The sequence below is a fragment of the Phasianus colchicus genome, chromosome 1 (assembly GCF_987193195.1).
Source record: "Phasianus colchicus chromosome 1, bPhaCol1.hap1.1, whole genome shotgun sequence".
NCBI classification, from domain to species: Eukaryota; Metazoa; Chordata; class Aves; order Galliformes; family Phasianidae; genus Phasianus; species Phasianus colchicus.
The window spans coordinates 197,488,442-197,513,028 of NC_143436.1; the positions used below are offsets into that span (position 1 = coordinate 197,488,442).

A 24,587-nucleotide genomic window follows, 5' to 3' on the forward strand; every position below is an offset into this window, starting at 1 on the left:
TGGCACCAAAGCCAGTGTGAATCCAAACTCCTGTGCAGTGCTGTTGGGTCTGGGTAGCTGCCTGTAAGCTCTACATTAGCAGAACTTTCTTGGTGAGAAATGTACCAGGAGCACTGCTGCTGAGATTATTTCATTTCCCAGGGTTCAGTTTACAATTGAATTATGCTGATCTAGAGGGAACCTGAAGTACTAATCCCACCTAATCCCATACCATTATTTCACAAGGCATTCTTAGCACCCATGGCATTTAGAGACCTGTGAGGAGGTTTTGTGGTGCAGAACTTGAAGCTGGCAGGAGGCCTGGGAAGTTACATCCTCTGCAATCACAGGGAAAACTGGCAGCCAGTGTGCTTCTTTGGATTCCTTCTGTCCTTCCTGCTTTCACTGGTAGGTGATGCAGTGTCCAGCATACAGCCTGGAGCCTAAAGGAGTGTGTTTTATTCCCAGCATGCTTATTTGTATTTTGTTTTCTGCCAGACACAATGTCCAGGTTTACTTCTTTGTCAGAGGCTGAGTTGGGTGGAGAGGAACCCAGTGAGGCTCAACAAGGACAAGTGTAGGACCCTCCAGCTGGGGAGGAACAACTGCAGCATCAGTACAGGGCTGAGCTATTGGAGAGGAGCTTTGCAGAGAAGGACCTGGAGGTCCTGGCGGGGAACAGGTGATCATGAGCCAGTAGTGTACCCTGTGTCTGAAGGGTGGTGGGCAGGGGCTGGGCTCTGTTCTGTGCTGCCCAATGCCAGGACAAGGGGCACCTGCATAGACTGCAGCCCAGGGAGTTCCATCTGTGCTGTGAGGGGGGCAGAGCTCCAGCACTGCTGCCCTGAGAGGTGGGGATCTTCCTGGAGGCGTCCAAACCCACCTGGATAATGTCCTGTGCAAAGACTGAAGGGAACTGCTTCAGGGATTGGAATGTTTTGTTGTGTCACTCAGAGCTTCCCCAAATTCCCAGCTGAATTACTGGTGCTGCAACCTCAGCTCCGCAGCCTTCCCTTGGTAGTCAAGGAGAGACACGATCCTTCCTTACCTCTTGCCAGCAGGGGGCTGTTACACCTTCCAGCTCCCTGCTTACTCAGAGAAGCCAACCCAGTCTCATCCATTCATTTTGTGCATCGTTATCTTCTTATCGATCTCTATCGTGTCAATTTTCTTGCTGATTTCATGTGGGTTCTCTCCATTTCTGTCAGTGCCCAAGCCTGGTGCTGAGCCCGCATGCTGCATCGTGCAGAACTGAGAATCACCATGTCTGTGTGCAGTGCTTCTGTTCCACTTCATAATGAGACAGACCTGAATTCTGCTCCAGCCTTGGGGTGAGTGCAGCCCTCCTGCTGGGGCTCAGCCACACTGAGCTGCTGCAGCTCTCGCTTCCCACCTTTTCCTCATTGCCTCTGTGTGTGTTTGAGCTGAATTGTCTTAATTTAAGGCAGCCAAGTGTAACTGTGATTCCTGACTGCAGCTGCAATGCAGTGGGAAAGCACGGATCTCACTGTTCCCCCTAAGGGTTTCCTTGTCTGATTTTCCTATTTTAAAATAGATGCTTGTAAATGTATCGCATTCTTGCTAAAGAAAGTACCCAATGAACTTTTTGTTGATGTTGTTGAGAAATATCAGATGGAAAATACGGAACAGTGCCTACGTCTCTGCCCAGCATTCATCTTCCTAGAGCCTCAGTCCTTCCTAAAACCTGAGCTAGACCTGCCTGGGTTATTTAAGCCTCTGACTGCTTGTCCACTGTGCTGCTCGCTCCCTTCTTCACCCCAGCAGTGTTTTTTCATGCCCGAGGACAATGTTTTCCCTCCTTGAGATCTCTGCTATGTGGTCCTGCTCCTTCCCACCTCCCCTTGGTTGGTCATAGTTTTCAAGGCTCAAACTATTCACGTGATTGATGGTCTTTTTCCAGCCTGTATGATTCTATGAGTGGATGCGTTGGGGATGGATTGATTATTGGACTTCCCAGAATCACAGAATTGTAGTGTTTTTAAGGGACCTCTGGAGCTCATAGAGTCCATCCCCCCTTCAAAACAGGCTCCCTACAGCAGGCTGCACAGGTGGGCATCCAAGCATGTCTGGAATATCTCCAGAGAAGGAGAATCCACAGCCTCCTTGGGCACTGCTCTGCCAGGGTGAGACCAGAGGATGGTGTGGACACAATGCTCACGTGTTACAGTGGTTGCAGGTGACTGTCCCCATATGGCACGGGATGGAGGAACATAGGGTGAGCACTGAGCAAGGGCACAGCATTGGGGACAGAGCTGATCTCAGATCTCCTGCACCACTGAGCTGTGACCCAGCACGCCCTGGCAACAGCATTCTGTCCCGTGCTCCACCTCCGTGGTGTGTAACACTGTTCTGTGCAGTGAGGAGCTTTGTTAGCTGTTGTTGCAGTGAACAGACTCTGCTTTAAGGCACTGTGTTGTGTTGTCAAGTTTTTTTGGCAGTTTGCTGTCCAAATTGGACAGACACCCTGCAGCCCTGTGGATATTTGGACTGAGTGCTACGCTGTGACCCCAGGCATGTTTTTTGTAACACAAACTTGTTTATTTTATCAGATTAGAAATACCAAAGCATTTCTTTCAAAAGGAAAAACAACAGACAGCAAGAACCCAAAGGCTTTGAAGCTGCAGACGGAAAGCTGTGTACCCCTGCCCAGATCCCAGTGCTGCTTTCCACCTATTTGAATAGGAAGCCCCAGGCTTGGAGCAGCCTGCTTAGCTCTGCATGATGCCCACAGCATTCTGCTGCCTGGCACAAGTGCTCTCAGCCCTGCCTGACTCCTGATGGCAGCTCCTGGGCCATGGGTGAGTATTGCAGCCTCTGTGCCCTCTTCTAAACACAGATCCAGGTCTGATCCAGGAAAGGAGCAGAGATCTCAGGAAGCTCTATGTTGGAGCAGAAATACTGCTTGTGGCTCTGAACCACACTCAGCAGCTGTCCAAATGTAAGTGCCTCTGGTGAATAAGGAGAGCAGCACTGTGTGTTTTGTCCTTTGTTCACTGCAGATTTTGGCAGGCACTGCCATTGTAACACTCATTCTTTCTGCACTCATCTGGTGGGCACATCACAGAATGAAGCAGTTACACAGACCAGATTGTTGGGCTGGGGCCAATGGGGGCCAACAAGGACCAGTGCTGGGTGCCACACTTGGTTCACACCAACCCCAGTGGGCACAGTGGGCTGGGGTTGGACTGGGGGATCTCAGAGGGCTTTTCCAACCTTCCTGATTCCGTGATTCTCTGATCTCCTCGGCTCCTGGTGCCCAAAGGAGGTCACAGCTGACCTCTCACACGCTTGGGTCAGCTGGCAAAACTTGGAAATGCAGATTGTCTCCATTGTGACTTGGGCTGTTAATGCTGAGGGCTGGGATGGAGAAAGCTGTGAGATGCAGCACCCAACAGCCACAGCTCCCAGCCCCTGTGCTGCTCTGTCCTGCTGGTCACAGGCAGTCTGCTGTGTGCTGTTCCCTCCTGTGCGCTGCTCTGTGCAGGAAGCCTGAATCCTTCCTCCCAATTTGTGTGACTGTTGGATGCTTGTAGGGGCAGTTTGAGCACGGAGAGGAAATTACAGAGCTCGACAGCATTCAGCTGGTTCAGAGAAGCTTGGAGTTTTGTGTTTGGGTACATACAGTCTCTTCTTACTGCTTTCCTTTCCTTTGACCTGCCTTTACAATTAACTTCTGTGGCATGCCATCAAAGTCTGCACTCCTCCTTTGATAGAATGTGTTCAGGGCTCCATTTCCATGGTGATGAGTGGCTGCGATCTGCACAGAGGTGTTATACCTTCACACAGGACTCCTCTGCACTTGGTTGTGGCTGCTGGCTCGGAGGAGACTGACACTGAGCTGCACCAGGCCCTGGGTGTTACAGGTGAGCTGTCTGCAGAACGGGGCTGTTGCTGTGGTCCCTGCTGTGCTTTGATAATGGCCAACGATCAAAGCAGTTCCTGGGCTTGGCCTGGGGGCTGGGAGGGCAGCCCTGTGTGGCCGCTCTGGTTGGAGCTGAGAAGATTTTGAGCACTAGGTATAAAAAGAGCCTGAAGATCAGCCGGTTTGTGTGGGGATAGAGAAATCCAGCACGATTCCTTGACCAGATCCAACACAGTGCTTTCATGTCCTGAGGTGCAGTGGCCCTGGGGCTGTGCACAAAGGCCGTGCTCAACTTCTCCCTCTGCTGAGATCCCCAAAATGAGCCCTTTGCAGTTGCACTGGTGTGTCTGAGCAGGGCGCGTGTGCTGGGCATGGTGCAGGACACCAGGCAGCTGAAATGAGGCTGGTGGGGTGTGGGTAACACCAGGGCCAACCCCTGGCATGTGTGAAGGCACAGCCCTCTGTGTCTGATGGCGATCTGGAGGGGATGGGTCCTCCCAGCAGAGGTGGCTCTGGGGTTTATGAAGAGGGACAGAGGCCATTCCTGCTCTCTGAGACATGGAAGCCCCACCAGCCGGGATCTCTGCATGCAGCTGTACCCAGAGCCCTGGGCTGTGCCCCAGGAACAGGGAAGGAGTTAACTGAGGATTCTGCTAGCACAGTGCTGGAGGCTAAAAATACAGCTCGGCTTCCCAGCACACGTGTGGGGTTTTGGCAGGGAAAGTGGCTGTGTTTCCTGCAGGATGACGTGTTCCTCCATGGCCATGTGTGGGCTTGGCCCCAGGTGGGTCTCTCCAGGCTTTCTGACAGCACTGCAGAGACAGCCTTGCTCTGCGAGGGATGGACGGAGCATTGGAGGACTCAGAGCCCGTGAGTCACTTGGGATGCTCGAGGCAGCCTTATTAATTAGGACGCCTCAAGGCTGTTCACAGCAAGGGCTGCAGCAGTGCCCCTTCCCTGCTACAATTAAGGCTGTCGCCGGCAATCTGGATGTCAGGAGGAGGTCTGGATGTCCCTCCGTCCTGCTGACACCTCCACCCGTGGTCTGCTGGCAGATCTCATCAGCCCCTGCAGTGTGTGATGAGGCTCTTAATGTGCACAGCAAATGAGGTCGCTCCTGAGCCTCGGTGTCCACCTGTTGTGCCCCTTGCTGGTGCTGCCTGATGCCACTGCCCTTCTCCTCGCTCCTTGGCAGGCCTCAGCTCTTTCTGAGCTGCCCTGGGGCACTGTTGCTTTGCTGGGTCCTGGGCTGGGCCCATTCCCATGGCCAGGAGTCGTTAGGATCAACTCCTGGTGGGTTATACCCCATCTCCAGTCTGTGTGCCAGCAGTCGTTTACTGGATGAGTCACATCAGAGCACAGCTTGGGCAAAAATCAGGTCCTGGTTGAGCAGGGATCTGTAACCACCCCCTCCCTCTGTGCTGCACAGTCAGAACGGAAGGAGGAGAGGCAGGCAGTGTGAATGCTAAGTGTGACATGGAAACGCTGGAAAAGCCCAAAGTCTTTCAGGGATCTGAAAGCAGCTGGTGGAGGCCATGCCTTGGAGCCAGCCATCCTGCTTCTCCTCATGTGAATTGGATCAGGGAGATGTGGCCCAAACCCTGGAAGATGAGAAGTGCTGAGATTCTGCCAGTCCTGGATAGCAGGGTGACCCTGTTCAGGATGGCATCAGCACAGTGCTGTGATGAAGGTGAGTGTCCCATCCCTGCAGACACCCGAGGTTGGGGGCTGTGGTGTCCTTATTCATTGCAGGGAGTGGGACCCGATGGCCTTTATGGGGTCCTTCTAAATTGCTTGGGCCCTGTGATGCAATACAAAGCCAAAGGGAAAGGGCCCCAGAGCCCCTGAACCCTGCCCTTCCCACACAGCCCCAGAGCTGCTGTGGCTGAAAGAAGCCATCAGCATTCCTTTTCCTGCTGCTGCTCAGTGCCAGGCAGGCACTCATTAATTCTCCACTGAGGATTTCAGAGAGAAACAAACACCTCCACTTGCTCTGCTGGGGGAAAGGTGCTGGCCCTCCTACACGAAGCCCAGTCCTGCCAGATCCTCTTTGCTTTGCTTCCAGCTCTGGGTGCTGCAGTCTCACCGCCCCATAGGGCAGCACCCACACAGAGGGGTGTCCCACAGATCCTCATGGGATGGCTGCCTGCCCTTGGGGGTGTGTGGTGGGCAGCCTCATCTCTGCTCACCCTCCTCTGTGCATTTCAACCCTGTAATATTGGGTTTCCTTCCTTGGGTGCCTGTTTTAGCCCCTCTGCCCCATTACCAGGGAGATGTTTCCCATGGGTGCACATCTTGGTGGTATTGCAGAGCCTGAGCAGGCATTGCACGCAGGGCAGTGCTGTCAGCCCCACAGCGGAGCGCAGCTCAGCATGGACACCCTGAGCTCTGCACAGCAGGACACTGCCCCAGGTCACTGCTCTTATCAGAAATCCTCTGCTTTGGGCACAACCACACAACCATCAGCGCTGCAGTGTGCACAGCAGCAATGCAGGGGCCTTTCCTGCTCCCATCTCAGTACAGCCCTTTCTGTTACCTTTAGGGAACAGTGCTTGATTTGCACTCTGAACCCAAATCTGTGCTCCTCTGTGTTTCCATGGAAGCTGAGGCAGTTTCCTGCAGGCTTTTTTTTTTTTTTTTTTTTTTTTTGCATAGCTCCTCATGCTGTTTGCATTTAACCCCTCGTGACGTAGCACAGCAATAGGGTGGATGGGAAGGTATGGCAGGAGGCAGCTCACGCAGTGCTGGGCCAATCGCTCACTGCTGGGGCTGCTCATCCAGCCCCATTGCAGGCAGGGCCTCATTGGGCTCACCCTGCTCAGGCCCATAGGTCCCATCACACTCCCACCCCCTGCAGCATTGCCTTCCCATCACTGACACCCTCTTGTGTTGCTGCCTTCCTGCAATGCAACCACTCATCGTTGCCATCTCCCCGCAGTGTCACCTCCTTGCAGCAATGCTTTCTGCGCTGCAATCTGCCTGCAGTGCCACGATCTGAAGTGTCAGCTCCTCGTCACAGCCGTGGGAGGTGGCCGTGCAGGGAGGAGGCAGAGCTGGAAGGTGGGAGTGATGTGGAGGTGGCACTGCTGGGCTGTGGCACTGCAGGCAGATGGCAGTGTAGGGAAGTGGCAGTGCAGGGCAGTGGCACTGCAAGGCAGAATCACAGAATGGTTTGGGTTGGAAGGGACCTCAAGGATCATGAAGCTCCAACCCCCCACCACACACAGGGCCACCAACCTCCACATTTCACAGCAGCCCAGGCTGCCCAGGGCCCCATCCAACCTGGCCTTGTACACCTCCAGGGATGGACGGGGCATCCACAGCCTCTCTGGGCAGCTGTTCCAGCACCTCACCACTCTCACAGCAAACAACTTCCCCCTCACATCCAACTGAAATCTGCCCTCCCTCAACTTTAAACCATTTTCCTTGTCCTGCTGTCATCTCCCCTTTCCAAGAGTTGACTCCCCTCCTGTTTGTAGGCTCCCTTTAGGTCCTGGAAGGCTGCAATGATTCACCCCACAGCCTTCTCTTCTCCATGCTGAACAAGCCCAGCTCCCTCAGCCTGTCTTTGTAGTGGAGGTGCTGCAGCCCCCTGATCATCTTTGTGGCTCCTCTGGACCCTCTCCAACAGCTCCCTGTCCTTCTTGTCCTGGGGGCTGCAGACCTGGAGACGCAGTGCTGCAGATGGGGCCTCACAAGAGCAGAGCAGAGGGGGACAATCACCTCCCTGTCCCTGCTGGCCACCCCTCTGCTGATGGAGCCCAGGATCCCATTTGCTTTCCGAGCTGCAGGAGCACACTGCTGGCTCATGTTCAGCTTTTCATCCATCAGGACCCCAGGTCCTCCTCTGCAGGGCTGCTCTCAAGGACCGCTCCTTCCAGTCTGTATGGATGCCTGGGATTCCTCCGGCCCAAGAGCCAAACCTTGCACTCTGCTGTGTTGAACCTCATTAGGTTCACCCGGGCCCACCTTTCAAGTCTGCTGAGGTCCCACTGAATGGCATCCCTTCCTTCCACAGGGCAGGTGACACTGCAGGGCTGTGGCACTGCAGGCAGATGGCAGTGCAGGACCGTTACACTGCAGGCAGACAATTGCAGGCAGATGGCAGTGCAGGGCTGTGGCAGTGCAGGGCTGTGTCACTGCAGGCAGATGGCAGTGCTGCCGTCCGGCCAGGAGATGCCTCCCACACTCCACGTGCGCTCCCAGCAGCACTGAGCTGATCCACGGGACCGGGGAGCGCTGCTTGCAGGGCTCCGGCCGGCACAGCCCACTGCAGCACAATGGGATTTGGGGAAGGTTGTGGAAGGACTGCTAGCCCTCAGCCCAGCAGCCCCTAGGGTCGCTCAGATTATGCTCTGGTTTTGTCTCTCTGTTCCTTCCAGGATAAAACACCCCGGGGGTACCCAGGACACTGAGTGTTTGGTGCCAGGGTTGTGGCTGCACAGGGGGATGCAGAAAATGGGAAACGTGTTGCAGTTCTATCCCTGAACTCTGTGATCCAGCCCTGCCCACCCTCTTGGACCTGGTGGCACTTGTACCAGTCCAGCAGCTGGGATGGGAGGGATGCAACTCAGCCCCCACTGCCACCTCCACAGCCCTGGAGGGGTGACAGCAGGGGTGCAGGGTGCCTGGTGCTGGGTGCAGCGGGTCTGGGAACACGGGGATGCTCAGCACAGCAGTGCTCAGGGCTGGGGATGCAGAAGGATAAGAGTTTGCTGTGGCGCTGCTGTTTGGAAGAGCCATGACATGGTCCATGTTCAAGCAAGCCCCTCGGGGCTGTCCCCACACCACCCCATCTGTGTCCCCACAGCTCCACCATGAGATCTCCCTGGTGGGAAAGTGTGTTCTGGCCCCACCATCAGCCAGGAACAGGATTTTGCTATGGAGCATCAGAGTGCGTGGCTGTGATGCCATGAGATGAGCACAGCCCACAGAGGGACCAGGCTGGATCTGCCTGCAGAAGGCCACGTGCCATCTGCCATCGTCAGCCCTGCGCTGTCCCCTCGCCCTGGGGACTCCAGCATCCCTCTGTGGTGCTTTGGGGCATTCTGGTTTTCCTTCCAGGCTTTTGAACAACTCAAAGTTAAACACAACTAAACTTTGTTCTGTTTTGTTTTGTTTCCATTAGGCTTCTTCCCCTGGGAGCAGTCCAATTAGTGCTAATGAGCTGGATGGTAATTACAGGAGGGTTGATTACTGGTGGCTGTTGCGGGTGGGGCCAATTAGCGGCGTTGCCGTTGCGCTGGGGATCCTGCATTGGTTTCTTGGGGGGAGCTGAGAGTCGGTGGCTCTGTGTGGGGGGAGCAGCCCACGTCCCCACTGCCCTGCGAGGGGAGCCCTGGCCAGCAGGACCCACTCAGTGCTGCCAGCCCCCATCCATACCCCCCTCCTTAACCCCAGCTCTGCAGGGCGCATTGGTGGCACTGGGACACCTCCATCCCCTGCTGCAATTTGTCCCCTGTGCAGAGGGACGCGTGTTTTGGGGCTGTGCTGTCCCCTGGCACCTGACTGTGATGTGTGACAAACAACAGCTGAGCCCAAACTTCTCAGAGGTCTGTAAAGGCACCCTCCCAATCCCTCCCTCCCCCCCTCAGGGCCGGGGGCTGAAAATGCAGAGGTGAAAGGAGAAAACCTTTTTGGTGTCCCCTCCAACCCCTGCAGCCCCATTCCGGAGAGCACCTCCAAAGTGCTGCACTCCCACCCAGGGCTGTGTGTGGTGTAAGACGTGCTGCTGGGAAGTGCTCGTTTGGTTGGGGTCAAAACACACTGATTTTGAGGGACAGTGAAGTGCAGGGCTGTGCTGTGCGCCGGTTCAGGGGCTGCCTCTGAGCAGCAGACCTTGCTGGGGTCCTGAAGGGTTAAGTTGTTGTTGGCTTTGGATGCTGCATGCAAAGGAGAAATGAAAAATGATTGCGTGACATGTGATTAATAGTTGGAAGCGTCACGAGGGTAATTGGTGCCATGATGTTACCAGTTGCTGCTGATGGTGACAGAGCTCATCTTGCAGAGTCCATCAGTCAATGAGGAAGGGACTCTTTCCTTGGGAGTCTTCAGCCCTGGGGCTGGGGCTGGGGGAGCTGGGAGCAATGGGGCATGGTCTGCAGAGATGGGTTGGGTGGGACTTGGGCATCTTTTCCAGCCATGATTCTGTGGTTCTATGCCTGGTTCACCCTGCAGCTGGAGAGATGGGCAGCAGGAACCTCATGCAGCTCAACCAGGGTGCAGAACCCCTGGGCAGGAGCAGCCCAGCACAGCTCCTCTGGTCTGTGAGGCTCAGGTCTGCTTGCTGCCATCAGTGTGGGGCTCTGCAGAGCTGAATGAGTCCAATAGCAGTTCTGAGAAACTGGGAGCAGGCACTGCAGCAAGCAAAGATGGATGGAAGCATCACATTTTACAGGAAACATTTTCTTTTCCTTATCCTCTCTCCAAAGCAGGTGTTCACCCACATGCACTCTTTGCAGAATTAGAAAGCAATGCTATTTCCTGAAATGAGCTGTGACCATTCCTGTCTCCTGGTCCAGGTTCCCTTTGCAGTCGCTGCAGAAAGATGGACAATTCTGGGGTCAATTTCTGGGGTCAGTGCATTGTCACACACAGCCTAGGGCAGGATAAGCAGCTTACTGGGCATGCCTTGCTGGCTCAGTGAGCATCTGAGAACCTGACTCCTGGCAACCGCTCCAGCAGTCGGAATATCCCATCCCGGATCTGCTTCATCTTCATGCCATAAATGAGTGGGTTGAGCATGGGAGGGACGGTCAAATAGAAATCAGCCACCAGGACTCGGGTGTGAGGTGCCAAGCCAAGAGAGAACATCTGCAGGTACATGGAGAGGAGACCTCCCATGTAGAACAGGAGGATGACGGACACGTGGGACCCGCAGGTGCTGAGGGATTTGAGACGAGCCCCTCGGGATGGCAGCCTCAGCACCGACCTGAGGATCATCCCGTAGGAGAAGGTGATGAACACGGAGTCTGTCCCCACCAGCAGTGTTGCCACGATGATGCTGTACAGATGGCTGACTGATGGGTCAGCACAAGCCAGCTCCACCACGGCCATGTGCTCGCAGTAGGAGTGGGGGATGACCCTGTCCCTGCAGTAGGGTAAGCTGGTGAGGAGGCACATTAAAGGGGTCATGACAGCAGCTCCCCGGGCCACAGAGAGCAGCCCTATCTGCGTGGTCCGTGCCTTGGTCAGGATGGTGATGTATCTCAGGGGGTTGCAGATGGCCACGTATCGGTCAAAGGACATCGCCAGGAGCACCCCTGACTCCACGGCAGTGAACATGTGGATGAAAAACATCTGGGTGAAGCAAGCCTGAAAAGCAATCTCTCTGCAGCCCAGCCAGAATACACTCAGCATTTTGGGAACTACAGCAGTTGTGAAGATGAGGTCAATGACAGCCAGCATGGAAATGAAATAGTACATGGGCTCGTGGAGACTTTTGTCCAGACTCACAGCAAGCAGGACCGTGCTATTTCCCAGCAAGGCCATGACGTACATAAGGCAGAATGGGATGGAAATCCACGTGTGGGCATCTTCCAAGCCAGGGATTCCCAGCAGGAGAAAAGGCAAAGGAGTGGTGTTGGATTGGTTGGGGAACAGCATGGCACAGCTGACTTTAGTTCCCTGCAACACAGAGACAGAAAGTTTGGGATTTTGCTACCATTTCTTTGGTCATAAAACTGTGTACACACAGCATCATAAAATATAGGGAAAACCTTTCAGGATCTGTTACCCACAGTCAGGTTTTTAAACCAATGCTGTGGTCGGTGCTTTGCATGGCAAAACTGAGCTGAGAAACTGCAGCCAGAGGAACGATGTCTCGAGCAGCAGCCATTGCTACCTTCAGCTGAGGAAGGTTGAATTATGTGGTACCAACAGCCCACGTACTCATCAGTTCATGAGGCTGAAGGACAAAGCCTCAAAGGACATAGAGTGGTGAGGTGCTGGAACAGCTGAGAGAGGCTGTGGATGCCCCGTCCATCCCTGCAGGTGTTCAAGGCCAGGTTGGATGGGGCCCTGGGCAGCCTGGGCTGGTGTGAAATGTGGAGGTTGGTGGCCCTGTGTGTGGTGGGGGGTTGGAGCTTCATGATCCTTGAGGTCCCTTCCAACCCAAGCTATTCTGTGATTCTGTAAAAGCAAAGCAGAACACAGCCCTGCTTGGTGTTCATGTCATAACAGTGTGGGATTCTCCCATTCCTGGCAGGCAGTGCGCAGTGCAGGCTGGTGGGCAACTGGAGATGGAGAACCTTGGGGTTTTGCCCCAGCTGCACTTATCCCCATGGTTATAACACACTTCTCTTCCCATCTGACCCTGCCTGTCTGCTCCCTCCAGCTGCAGCCCCCTGTCCTGCCTTCCTGTGCTTGACCACAGAGGCACTTCCCATCACAGTAAGTTCATAGAATGGGTTGAGTTGGAAGGGACCCTGAAGGCCATCATGTCCCACTCCCTGCAGTGCACAGAGACCCCCACAGCCCCATCAGTGCTCACTGATGCTCTGACCTTGGACGTCTGCAGGGATGGATCCAGAGAACTGAATCATAGCATGGCTTAGCTTGAGAGGATTGCTATCCACACAGCTACAAGATTGCAATTTTTTTTTTTTTAATATAACCTCTATTTCCCCCCCGTGCATCCAAAATTGCACTGCCTTTGGTGTCCCTGAGGTGCTGCCCGCTGCTCTCACAGCCCCTGCTCACTGGGATGCAGTGGGAGCCCACCCAGCTCCGTGGTGTGCAGCTCAGGGCAGCCGGTTCTTCTCAGCTCCATCAGCCTCTGGGTCTGCTCTGCGTGACTTCGCCTTTCCCCCCACCATCCGAGACAGAGTTTGCATTATTTTTAGGAAACCTGATGAGAGCAGCACAGAACAGCCCCCAGCCTAGAGCCAGGCATTGCAGTACCTGTGCAATCACCGCCTGTTGTGATGTTGGGTCTGGCAGCTTCAGTCGAGGTCCCTCAACCATTCCATTCTCCCTCGCTCTCCTGATGCCTCTCAGCTCAGTGCCATCCCACCTGGACACAGAGCAGCAGCGGCGCATCTCTGGACCCTACGCACACACACACACAGGTTAACCAAACTTCCCATCTCATCAGAAAACAAAATCAGGTTTATTTGACAAGAGCAATTTCCCGCTGATTGCCGTTAATTGAATTAGGCTTAACTCGATTCCAGTTCTGTAATTCTCTTTTGGCCCCATCTCCTGTTGGCCGCTGCGGGCGCTGACGTCAGGCTGGGCGCTGTGCAGATAACAGCACTGTCTGATGTCTCCTTGGGGCAGTGCCAGACTGGGGCAGGATGGGGACACCCATGCACTGTACCCAGACCTGCTCTGCTCTTGTCTGCCCCTCGTGCAGAGGATGAATGGCTTTTATCTGGTTTTATCTGGTTTCCCTACTGAAAAGCTCCCGACGTGCAGGAGGTCCCAGCCTGTGCCCCACTCCTCTTCTGCCCCATCTGTTGCTGTGGCTGCAGCTCCTGCCCCATCCTGGCCACGCAGTGCTTCCCGTCAGCCAAACTGCTCACAGCAGCTCTCAGAGATCCCTGCAGTTTCCCGTTCTAATTTCCCTCTGCTTTTAAGTTTTGTCAGTTTTAGAAAGCAGGACTTCACAAAAAATCAGCGTTGCACCTGCAGTACACTGAGATCACTGCCTCCAGCCCCTGGGCACCACCAACCTCCGTTCCTGTAGTTCAGCTCTTCCCCATCACAGCGGAGCCCCTTCTGCTGGACGCAGAGCCCTCACATTGATGAGATGGGCCCTGTGCTCTCCTGTCACACTTTGTCACATCTTCCAGACACGGCCCTTCCCACCCCAGCTCCCCCTCCCTCCCCTCCCCCAGACCCCCTGGGGCAGCGTGAGCTGTGTTGAGCTCATTACAGTTGGTTATAGAGACAGAAACAAACTTCTTTTTTTCAGTGAACAGTTTCTGCTTTTTCTTAAACTTCTTCATTCTAATGGGAGACTGAACTGATTTCTTATAGGATGTCCCCAGCCGTTACCATTCCCTTGCTGGCTCAGCTCCTGTGTGTGTTCCCACAGCCACCCCCCCAGCAGCCCCATCCACGCTCAGCCCCACATCACACAGCTCACAGCCACCTGCAGTGCAGGGCAGAGCCGTGGCTGTGCGTCAGTCCCCCAGCCATGCAGCAGGGAGAGTCCTGCACGGAGGTTCCCATGGGCATCTGCAGTGAGCTCTGATCAGTGCAGGGGGGCACAGCAGGAGCCCACCTTGTTCTCTCCCATCTCACTTATTTTTCAGCTGGCTAAAGGAGATGGGAAAGTGAGGCAGCAGCAGCAGCACAAGTCACAGACCCCCAGACCACAGCGGTGGGAAGGGACCTCTGGAGATCCCCCAGCCCAACCTCTGAAGCAGTTCCTGCAGTCTTTGCACAGAACAGCACCTGAATGTGTTTGGATGCCTCCAATAAGGAGACCCCCACCTCTCAGGACGGCAGTGCTGGGGCTCTGCTCCCCTCACAGCACAGAAGTGGGGGAGGATCCCCTCCCTCGCCCTGCTGGCCACATTCTTTTTAATGCACCCCGGGATCCCATGGGCCTTTTTGGCCACAGGGTGCACTGCTGGTCACCTGTTGTCCACCAGGAGCCCCAGGTCCCTGCCAACAGAGCTCCTCTCCATCTCACAGACCTGTACTGATGCTGTGGTTGCTCCTCCCCATGTGTAGGACCCTACACTTGTCCTCGTTGAGCCTCCCTGGGTTCCTCCCTGCCCAGCTCTCACTGACTGGCAGCACGGCCTTCTGGGCTGTCAGACACTGCTTTCAGCTTCATTCCATCACCAAATTAGCTGAGAGGGGACCCCCACAGACCCCCACCCCTTCATCCAGGTCACTGATGGAAACGTTGAGCACGGCCAGACCCGGCACAGACCCCTGGGGAAACACCACTATTTACAGCCTCCAGCCAAACCCTGCACTGCTGATCACAGCACTCTGAGCTCTGCTAGAGGAGAATGAGGGGATGGAGAGCAGCCCCACAGAAAGGGGCTGGGGGTCTCTGCAGCAAGTTGTACATGAGCCAGCTGTGTGCCCAGGCAGCAGGAAGGACAACTGTCCCCTGAGGGGCACGGGGCCCAGCAATGCCCCTGGGCAAGGGGAGGGCTGTCCCCTCTGCTCTGCTGTGCAGCCCCACCTCCAGCACTGGGTGCAGTTCTGGGAACCACAGTATGAAAAGGACTTAAAATTCTGAGACTGTCCAAAGAAGGGCTACAGAGGTGGGGAAGGGTCTGAAAGCAAGGGGTGTGAGGAGTGCTGAGATTCCTTGGGTTGTTTGGCCCAGGGTAGAGGAGGCTGAGGGGAGGACCATGGCCCTACAGCCCCTCGTGATCCTACAGCCCCCAATGGCCCTACAGCCCCCCATGGCCCTACAGCCCCTCATGGCAGCCTGTGGCTACCTAACAAGGAGGGGTCAGCAACAGAAACAGAGGGAATGGCATGAAGCCATAACGGAGGAGTCTGAGGTTGTATAGAACCTCATAGAACATCGGGATGTTCAGTGATTTTATGATATATGATTCTATGATTCCATATTCGGGAGTCCCAGGAGGCATTCCAGAACCGTAGAGATGTGGCACTGTGGTCAATGGGTACAATGGGGGTGGGGTGAGGTTGGGTTAGGGTTTGGGTTGAGATCTTGGAAGTCTTTTCCATTCTTAAAGATTAGATGATGATTTCTCACTCTTCTATCTCACACATCCTAACAGGAACTGACACTACCGTCCCTGCAGTGTATGACAGCCTCCTGCTGACAGCAACAATAGGTTTGCATTGAGTCAAAAAGGCACCGTAGAAGAAATTTCCCCACTTTGAATATAATCTCTTTATTGACACAAACACACGTGCAGTTGTGAATTGTAAATGATCACAGGGACATTCACAGCACAGAGAGCACCTCAAAACCCAAAGCCGGCGGCCGCCCCTCTGCCTCCTGGTAAGAAGGAAGGGCAATGGATCACGAGCCTGGCATTTGCTATGATCCCAGACCCAAACCCAGACCCCCTGTTGCACTGTAGGGTCTCACACAGCCATTAAAGCCAACAAATCCTCCCCCATCCCCTCATGGCTTCTGTTCCCTGTGTGCATCCACTGGGAATGAAGTGGGTGCTGTATTTGTGTGGATGAACAGCCCTGGAAAGTCACTGAGTGCTGTGACAGGCCTGAGCCTTCCTGGGAAGCAGCAAGTTGAGCATTGCCTTCTGGATCTGCCTGGTCCTCATGCTGTAGATGATGGGGTTCAGCATGGCAGGGACGGTGAGGTAGAGGTCGGCCAGCAGAACCTGTGCACGCACAGACACAGCTTGGCCGAAGTGCTGCGCGTAGATGGAGAGCAGGCCGGGGATGTAGTACAGCATCATCACACAGATGTGGCACCCGCAGGTGCTGAAGGCCCTCCTGCAAGTTTCCTTGCCCAGGACGGCTTTCAGGATCATCAGATAGGACACAGCAATGAAAGCTGTGTCCATCCCTACTATGAGAGAGGACATAGATATGCTGTAGAGTCTGCTGGGGTTGGGGTCTGCGCAGGCAAGGCTGGTGACAGCCATGTGCTCGCAGTATGAATGGGGAACCACGAGGGAACGGCAGTAGGGGAGGTTTGTCACCATCCCTGTCAATGGGACCATGAAAAGCAGTGCTCTCACCACGATGGCCAGGCAGATCCGGGCAACTGTTTGTCGATTCAGGATCATTCTGTACCGGAGGGGCTGACAAATGGCAACGTAGCGATCAAAAGCCATGGCCAGGAGCACTCCTGACTCCTCTGATGTCGTGGAGTGAACGAAGAACATCTGAACAAAGCAGGCAGTGTAACCAATCCGGTTGGAATGGAACCAGAAAATGCCCAGCAGCTTGGGGACGATGGATGTCACCATCAGCACGTCGATGGCGGCCAGCATGGCCAGGAAGCAGTGCATGGGGTCCCGCAGGGACCTGTCCAGAACAGTGACCAGCAGAACCGTGCTATTCCCTAGCAGGGCGAGGACGTATGCTGAGCAGAAAAGGATGCCCAGGCAGATGGGGAAAGCTTCCAGGGTGGGGACACCCACAAGGATGAAGGAGGAGGAGCTGCTGTTGGGGTGGCTGAAGGGGCCGGAAGCCATACAGGAGGATCTTGCTTCTGTGCTTAAGAATGTGAGAAAGACCCCAGAGTGGGATCCATGGGACGTGCAGAACTGGGGGCGCGAAGCTGAGGGCAACACGTCGATGCACGTGCCAAATGGGGAACCCAAACTGTTACTGCTACGTGTGAGATGGGATCTCTGCGATGTAACGTGACTGGGAGAAGGGAACAGAGCAAAATCAGTGATGAAATGGGGCTGTTGGATGGGAAGAACTTCAGATGCTTTTCACGTTCCAGACTGTGCCACCGGCGCTCACCAGCAGTCTCCTTCAGTGCACTGCTTGTGGAGATGTTTCTTCGTTGGCTGCTCACCACAGCCCAGCTGAGATCTCGGAGTCAGCTGCAGGAGGAAGGGATGCTCAGCACTCAGCATCCCTCGGGCTCTGCTGCTGAGCGGTCCCGGCTGCCCTGCACCGTGCACTACACAGAGCTCCTCCAAACGTGCAAGGCGAGATCTGGTGTCCAGAGGTGCTCTGGGACATTCAGCACAGCCATGACAGTGCCATTCCCCGCTCCGTCTTCATTCTTTCAGTCACTCATGTGTGGAGCCTGCACAATTGAGTGTTCTGATGTCAGGAGAAGCTTGAAGGAAATACAAACCCTGCAGCAAAGCCAGGGATGCTGTGGGTGCCCGGGCTGCTGTCACCAGGGAAGGCATAGAGGGATGACAACCCGCAGGTCTGAGCTCTGGGTGCAGAGATGAGCTCCAACGCAGAGCACGGAGAGCAGCTCCCTCCCTCCCTCCTTCCCTCCATGCAGGGCTGTGTCCTGGGCTGAGCAGGGGCTGCAGGCAGCAATCAGACACGAAGCTCTCGTGGGCACCAACCTCTGGCTTGACGTGCGTCTGGACCTGGATCTGGCTCCCCAGGTGCAGCCATCCCAGCAAACAGGTGTGCTGCCAGAAGCTCTCCCACAGCCGGTGCCTGCGATGGGTGTCTCAGCAGCACTGCAGAGCCCAGCCTGTGGGGCTCCTCGGCCTGGCTGGGGGAAAGCAGCACGGCAGAGCTGTGCAGCCCAAGCAGAGGCTGTGCTGGGAGCAGGTGGGGCTGGAAGGCAGAGCGGTGCGGAAGGGCCGGCTGCTATCTGTGCTCTGCAAAGCCCCTGAGAGCCCCCAGGTGAGGCTGGGCTCTGCGCTGCCGGGAGGAGGGGATGTTCAGGGCTGCTCCAGCTCCTGTCATTGGCTCTCCCTAGCAGTGCTGGGCCGTTGGGTGCTGGGGGGGCACGGCATTCCCCAGCGCCTGCCTGGGGCTCGTGAGGCCGATGCACCGAGAGTTAATGAAGAGCTCTTTGATGGTGAGAGAGCAAGGCGGTTTGGAAACTCCATGTTTCCATTCTTCCATCCACTCAGAACCACAACAGCCATCTCCTCTGTCTGCTGGGCTCCCCAGAAGAGTCTGTGCCAGAACACGGGCAGGGAGGTGGATCTCATCAGCCCTGAGCCCTGGCAGCACCATGCAGTGTGTGGGGGGACGATGCCTATGGGTCACACGTACAGAACCCCTGTGGTGGCAAACCTCCAGCACGAGGCCTTCATGGATGATTAACGGGCTGCCCAACCATTATCCCTCATACTGGGAAGATCGTGGCAGTCTGGTGAAGTTCCAGCCTTGTCTCATCCAACCTTAATAATTCGTGATTCTGCTCCATTCAGCCTTACTCCCATTTCCAGCACAAATAGCAGACCTGTAGGGAAGGAGGCAAGAACTGATTCCTGTCATACTTCCCTTGAGTGCCTGCCTATCTTCCAATAATTTGAAGCTCAGGGACTTCCTAGTCTGGATGTGCTTTCTCCATTCTTAGTAACCCCATCCCAAAATCTATCTGGGCTGGTTTTTGGAGCAGATTTTATCATTTATGCTGTCAATCAAGGAGTTTCACAAATTAATGGTACTTTCAGGGAAAACAGATGCACAGAAGGTGAAATTAGCCTGAATGGGAAGAGATAAATGTTTCTCAGTCACTACTTTCCCCATTGTACCTAAGGGACAGATTTTATCTCCCTGGTGTTCCAGACATTTGACTTTCCTGACCTCTACATAATCTCTGCCAAGCTGCTTTGAGCCCTCCACATGACACAAGCCAACAGGCACGTCGGTCTGTTTCTAGTCATTGCTTTTTGCAGTGTAATGCCAATACCATGAAGCCAATACTGTGTGAGCTCTGCCAAGATAATGCTGGCCATAAGAGCTCATTGCAGAGAGGGCTCTTCTTGCAGTGCAGTCAGACACCTCAGCCATTGATCCAGGGATGCAGAGCCATCGATGGCATGAGCCAGCTTGGCAGGAAGGAAAAGTGCCTCCTGCCAAACTGCTGATCTGGAGAGGGCAAACACATCCGAGATCCTACAGTCCTTTGCTGGTAAAAGCACGTGCTTTTCCATCCTCTCACTCAGAGATAATCTGCAAACCCATTTGCTGCTGTGGGCAGTGTTACTCACTACTCACCCTGTATTGCTAAGCTATCCAGATTATTAAAAGATAACGAGCCTCAGACTCAGTTTTTCCTGGGACGTGGTGCCTTGGTTTACCTTTTTCTGGTATATTCATAGTCCCACTCCCTTGCTTGATCTGATGAACAGCAGCCCCCTCTGGGGAGCTGTCCCCACTGCCCTGCAGTTTCACCCATCTCACAGCTGCCTTATGCTTCATGCTCTCTCCTGTCTATTTGCCCACCAGCCTCACGCAGTGCCTCAGGGCCCAGGCAATGGGGACAGCACTGTGGGGCCGTGCCCCAGCCCTGCTCAGAGCTACACACACGGAGGAGGTGCCCCCAGACCCTCAGCCCAGCCCAGCCTTGCATGGATCCTTTGCTTCCACCTGGAAAGTGGGACAGCTGTAACTGCAGCCCATTTGGAAACGCCACGTCAGGGAGATATTGCAGTAGTTTTGGTGATTTTTGAGCTGTACATCAACACCAACGATGGGAGCAGCACTTTGAGACTTCAGGTGGCGCAGCACTTCAGGTCCTGTCGACACACTTCGGAGCATTTTCTTCTTAATTCATTGGCTCAAAAAGCTGATAGGGCTATGCTTCATGCGATTCGTCAGTTCAGTAATGTGTAAAGTGACAAGTTTTGATCATTGCAGTAGTCAAAATCCTGCAGATTTTCTAGAAATGAGGAGCACTTCCAGCCAGCCTTACCTGGCTTGCTGTACTCCATTAGAGTTGTTGCAAACGGATCGTATTTGTGTTTAAGTGCCCCCAGAGAATGAGGTGCCCAGTACTGAACAAAGCACCACAGGAGCTGCCACGTTTGGGTGCTTTGCAGACTGGCAAAGTGTTACTGACCTCATGAGAAGTGAACAGATCCATAGATCCTAGGATGTGAAGTTGAGATTTTAACTCTCTCCTCACCCATTTTGTTATAGATCTGCTTCTCTGCTGCTAAGTAGTGATCACTGCATTATACGGATTTGATGGACTTCACATTTCTGTGCAGTTCTCAGATGTGGTCCATATATCAGCCGTGCAATCTGAGTCCATGTAAAACACATAGCTGACTGCTTTTGCAACCAACGGCCACCCAGCATTCCTCATCAGCAAGAGTCAAAGATCTCTTGGATTTTGATTTTAAGAGGCCTAGGGTAACCATCCAGCCCCCATCACATCCCCAGTATAAGATCAACTCATCTCCAGTAGATAAAAGTACAAACACACAACAGTAATTCACTGCAGAGACACCTTCCTTTCCCCCCAGCACCTCTTCCAGAGCACTTTCCTACAGCCAAGCCCATTCCTCACCAGAGCTCACGGCTTTTGTCCTGTCCATAAGGGACAAGAAGGACTCATTACCTTCTTGATGATGTTTGCCATCCTCTTCAGGTGAAAAGGAGTGGACCAGAGCTGTGATCAGATAATGGCAGATCATAGATGAGTGGATCAGCAGATGTTAAACCTACATGCCCACAGCTTGTTTGAAGTTGGCTTAACCATGGAAAAGCCTGCATCCAAATAGCCAGCACTGATGCAGTGAATTCATGCAGGAAGGTTAATTGAGGTCACAAGTCTGTAGCTGTCAGTTCTCCACCCCAATACTCACTTAATTGATGATGTCTGGAAGTAATTAAGTAGATCATTAACCCAGTAAGAGACAAAGTTCACATATATATATTGGCATATCTGGTGGCTGTTAGGGCAGATTGCTTTATGCTCACCTCGGTCTGGCTGTGGGCTGAACTTGGCTCAGAGCTTGGCAACGTGCTTAAAAATACTGGCATAGCCCTGGCTTAAATGCAACCTTCCACCCAGCTCAGCACGGTGCTTTGGGCTGGCTCTGTCATCCTCAAGGACTTTTTGTGTCTCACACGGCTGAGCAACTCCTCAGCTTGCTAAAAGGACTCGAATGCCAACGTTTATGCATCTTCAGGAACCTGACCACCCTAATTGCTCACTGCTGGCTCAGAAGAGACTGTAATCATCACAGACAAGAAACTGCTGCCCGGGAGTAGCCAGGAATAGCAATGGTTTGTAAACAAATGTGCTCCTCCTCCCCACTGCTTGGGTTCTCAGAATTCAAGCAATGACAGATTTCTTAGGGACTGGTCCATAAAGGTGAAAGGTTTCATAGAATCATAGAATCACCAAGGTTTTCATCTCTGTCTGAAGAAGAAGAGAGTCTGGAAATAAAATCATAGCATCATTCAGGTTGGAAGAGACCTCTAAGATCACCCAGTCCAACCATCAACCCACTAAACCACATCATTCACTAAACCACGTCCCTCAGGGCCACATCCAGCCTTTTTCTGAACACCTCCACAGACGGTGACTCCACCACTTCCCAGGCAGGCTGTGCCAGCCTCACCACAACATTTTTCCTAAAATCCAACCCAACCCTCCCCTGGCACTCCTTCAGGCCATAAATACCTTACAACAACTCCTGAAAGGAAGTTGTGTCCAGGTAGGAGTCGGCCTCTGCTCCCAGATAACAGTGATAGGATGAGAGATAATGGCATTAAGTTGTGCCAGAAGGAGGGTCGGGTTGGATATTAGGGCTGATTGGCCAGGCTGCCCAGGGAGGCAGGGGAGTCATCCCTGGAGGTGTTCATGGACTGTGAAGATGTGGCACTTGAGGACATGGTTAGTGGGAATGGTGGGGATGGATTGGGGTTGGACATGGTGATCTTAGAGGTCTTTTAAAACCTTCATCATTCCATGATGATCTCACATGGGAGCTCTAGCTGTTCTCCCTAGAACCTTCCCTTCTCCAGGCTGAACACCCCCAGCTCTCATCCTGGCTCCTTAGCAGAGGTGCTCCAGCCTCTGAGCATCCCCACAGCCCCCTGTGGCCCCACTCCATGAGCCCCACATCCTGGCTCCAGAGCTGATCACAGCACTCCTGAGGGGTCTGAGAGCAGAGCAGAGAGGGACCTGTGTTCATCCTTGGTGTTGCCCCTACCCAGCTGCAGGACTTTGCACTTGACCTTGACCTTGCTGAACCACTTGTTGTTTGCACAGACCAGCTTCTCCAGCCTGTCCAGGTCCCTCTGGATTGCACCCCTTCTCCTCAGCATATGGACTGCCCCACTCAGCTTCATGCCACCCCCAAACCTGCTGATGGTGCACCCAATCCTGCTGTCCATGTTGCTGACAAGGGCACTGGATAACACCACACTCCGTGCTGAGCCTTGAGGAATACCACTCATTACTGGTCTGCACCTGGAGACTGAACCACTGGCCTTGATCCTTTGAGTGCAACCATCAGCCAATTCCTTACCCTCAGAATGATCCTTCCAACAAATCCACATCCCTCCAATTTACAGTCAAGGGCCATCCACAGCCTCCTTGGGCAACCTGTTCCAGTGCCTCACCACCCTCTGGCTCAAAAACTTCCTCCTAAAGCTGCCACTTGTCACCAGTCTCCACCAGTTCTTTTAGCTGTGGGCTCTTTGAATGCAACCATCCAACCAATTCCTCATCCGAGCAGTGGAGCCTGCCTGGCAAACTGAGCCAGCTGCTAAATCCAGAGAACTGGAAAATTTTCAGAGCACTCAGCTTTGACGTCACAGTGCTGATAGTGAGCTGGGTGTAAATAACGTTCTTGTTTGAGCTCCTTTGTCTGCTTTTCATTCCTTTCTGTGTGCTAAGAAAACGAGCCAAGGGCCTGCAGGTCCCCTCCAAAGAGCTGCTGGTGCTGCTGGAGGGGGAAGAGGGGCAGCAGCAGTGTGTGTCAGCTGGGACGGGGGTGGGCAGTGGGGGACCTTTGGGGTCTTTTGCTGTCGTTTTGCTCATGGTTCCCCTCAAACAACAAAGACATGACTTCTGTTGCCTGAGTTATTTATTGATGCATGAGGCAGCCACGGATCTGATTCATAGGTCAGAGCTTCAAACACTGCATGCAGAAAAACAGCCCACCGTCAACCCACAAAATCCATCATTTGTCTATGGAATGAATGCAACTACTTCATTTATTTCTCCCAAGTCCTAGAACAAGAAATGTGTTTTGCTGCATGTCTGGCGTACTTCTAAATCTGGATTATGAAAAGAGGAGATCCCTGTTTGCAGTGTGAAAGGAATTTATGGGACATGGGAACAAATCCTTGCCAGTGTCACTGGCACATCCATAACTGTTGCATCCCTGACCTTGCATTTGCAACTGCAGACCAGGAGGTGAGAAATCTTCACTCCCAACAAGGTCCTCTGACATTTTATGTTCTTCTTTCAATATATTTTCATGATAAACCCCCCTGATGGGCTCAGCTTGGGTGCACGATGGTCTCTTCCCACGTTGGACCCATTTGTGCCCAGAATAGGGGATCCCCTGACATCCCCACTCAGTCCCCAACCCAAACCCAAACCATCCTGCCCGCACCAAGCACACCTCCCCATGGGTTTCTGGAGCCACATTTACAGCCTGTTTGTGCTGTGCAGATAATGAGTGAAGTTACTTTGCTCCCAGCTCGGGAAATGAAGATCTTGATAAGAATTTTCCCAGAAACTTCTGCTTCCAGAAAGTGGTACTTACCTGTTTCTTCCAAAAATAAATTTCTAAATGGTAGGCAGTGAAAAAAAAAAAAACACACAAAAAAAACTCCCTCCCCAAAAAAACCACAATGAAAATATAAATATTCAATGAAAATATTTTGTAACATCCATCTCTGATGAGGCTGCTTTTCTGGAATGCACTAAGATTACTGCAAGGAAAGGAACAAATACCAGAGAGAGGTTACTGCTGCAGGACTCTGACTGCAGCCACTGAGCCCTCCACCTGCTTGTGCAGACTTTTACAGCGCCAGGTCTGGTTGCACAAAGTATATTTGCTCTACAGTTTCCAGCCATAAATTATTATTTGTGTTATGATAGCAACTGAGAGCCAGTGTGGCACAGCAATGAGAGAGAAGAGCATTTCTCATCCCCAGAGTTATCGATCCAAGCAGAGGAAAATCAACAGCTGGGTGAGGTTCAGTGAGCAGTGCTGGAAACTGTAAGTAAAATCAGGAGCCTACTTTAGCAGGTGGGTTGGACTTGAGGATCAACAAAGGCCCCTTCCAAACACTATGACTCTGTGAGCCTCCTCTTTATTCGTCCTTACCCCATGAATGATGAACCTTCATTACGTAGACGTTCCCCATGGTGATATGGACCACAGAGCCA

At 53.5% G+C, this 24,587-nt stretch overlaps 2 protein-coding genes across 3 annotated transcripts; both read right to left on the reverse strand.

Annotated features, from left to right (window-relative positions):
* Positions 1 to 9,205: 9,205 nt before the first annotated feature.
* On the reverse strand, positions 9,206 to 13,655 carry LOC116232702 (olfactory receptor 52K2-like). 2 transcript variants are annotated; one of them, XM_090152430.1, is made up of 3 exons: positions 13,537 to 13,655; positions 12,764 to 12,910; positions 9,206 to 11,488 (listed from the first exon to the last, which is right to left on the reverse strand). In XM_090152430.1, the coding sequence occupies exons 2-3, from the start codon at positions 12,899 to 12,901 to the stop codon at positions 10,502 to 10,504; spliced, it is 1,125 nt and encodes a 374-aa protein (XP_090008556.1). In that variant the 5' UTR covers positions 12,902 to 12,910; positions 13,537 to 13,655; the 3' UTR covers positions 9,206 to 10,501. The 2 variants fall into 2 exon arrangements, with proteins under 2 accessions (XP_090008556.1, XP_031455089.2); XM_031599229.2 differs by lacking the exon at positions 13,537 to 13,655 and having other exon boundaries at positions 12,764 to 13,293.
* A 2,359-nt stretch (positions 13,656 to 16,014) lies between these two features.
* Positions 16,015 to 17,131, reverse strand: LOC116232701 (olfactory receptor 52I2-like). The gene has a single exon (XM_031599227.2). The coding sequence runs from the start codon at positions 16,975 to 16,977 to the stop codon at positions 16,015 to 16,017; it is 963 nt and encodes a 320-aa protein (XP_031455087.1). The 5' UTR covers positions 16,978 to 17,131.
* Between the last annotated feature and the right edge of the window lie 7,456 nt (positions 17,132 to 24,587).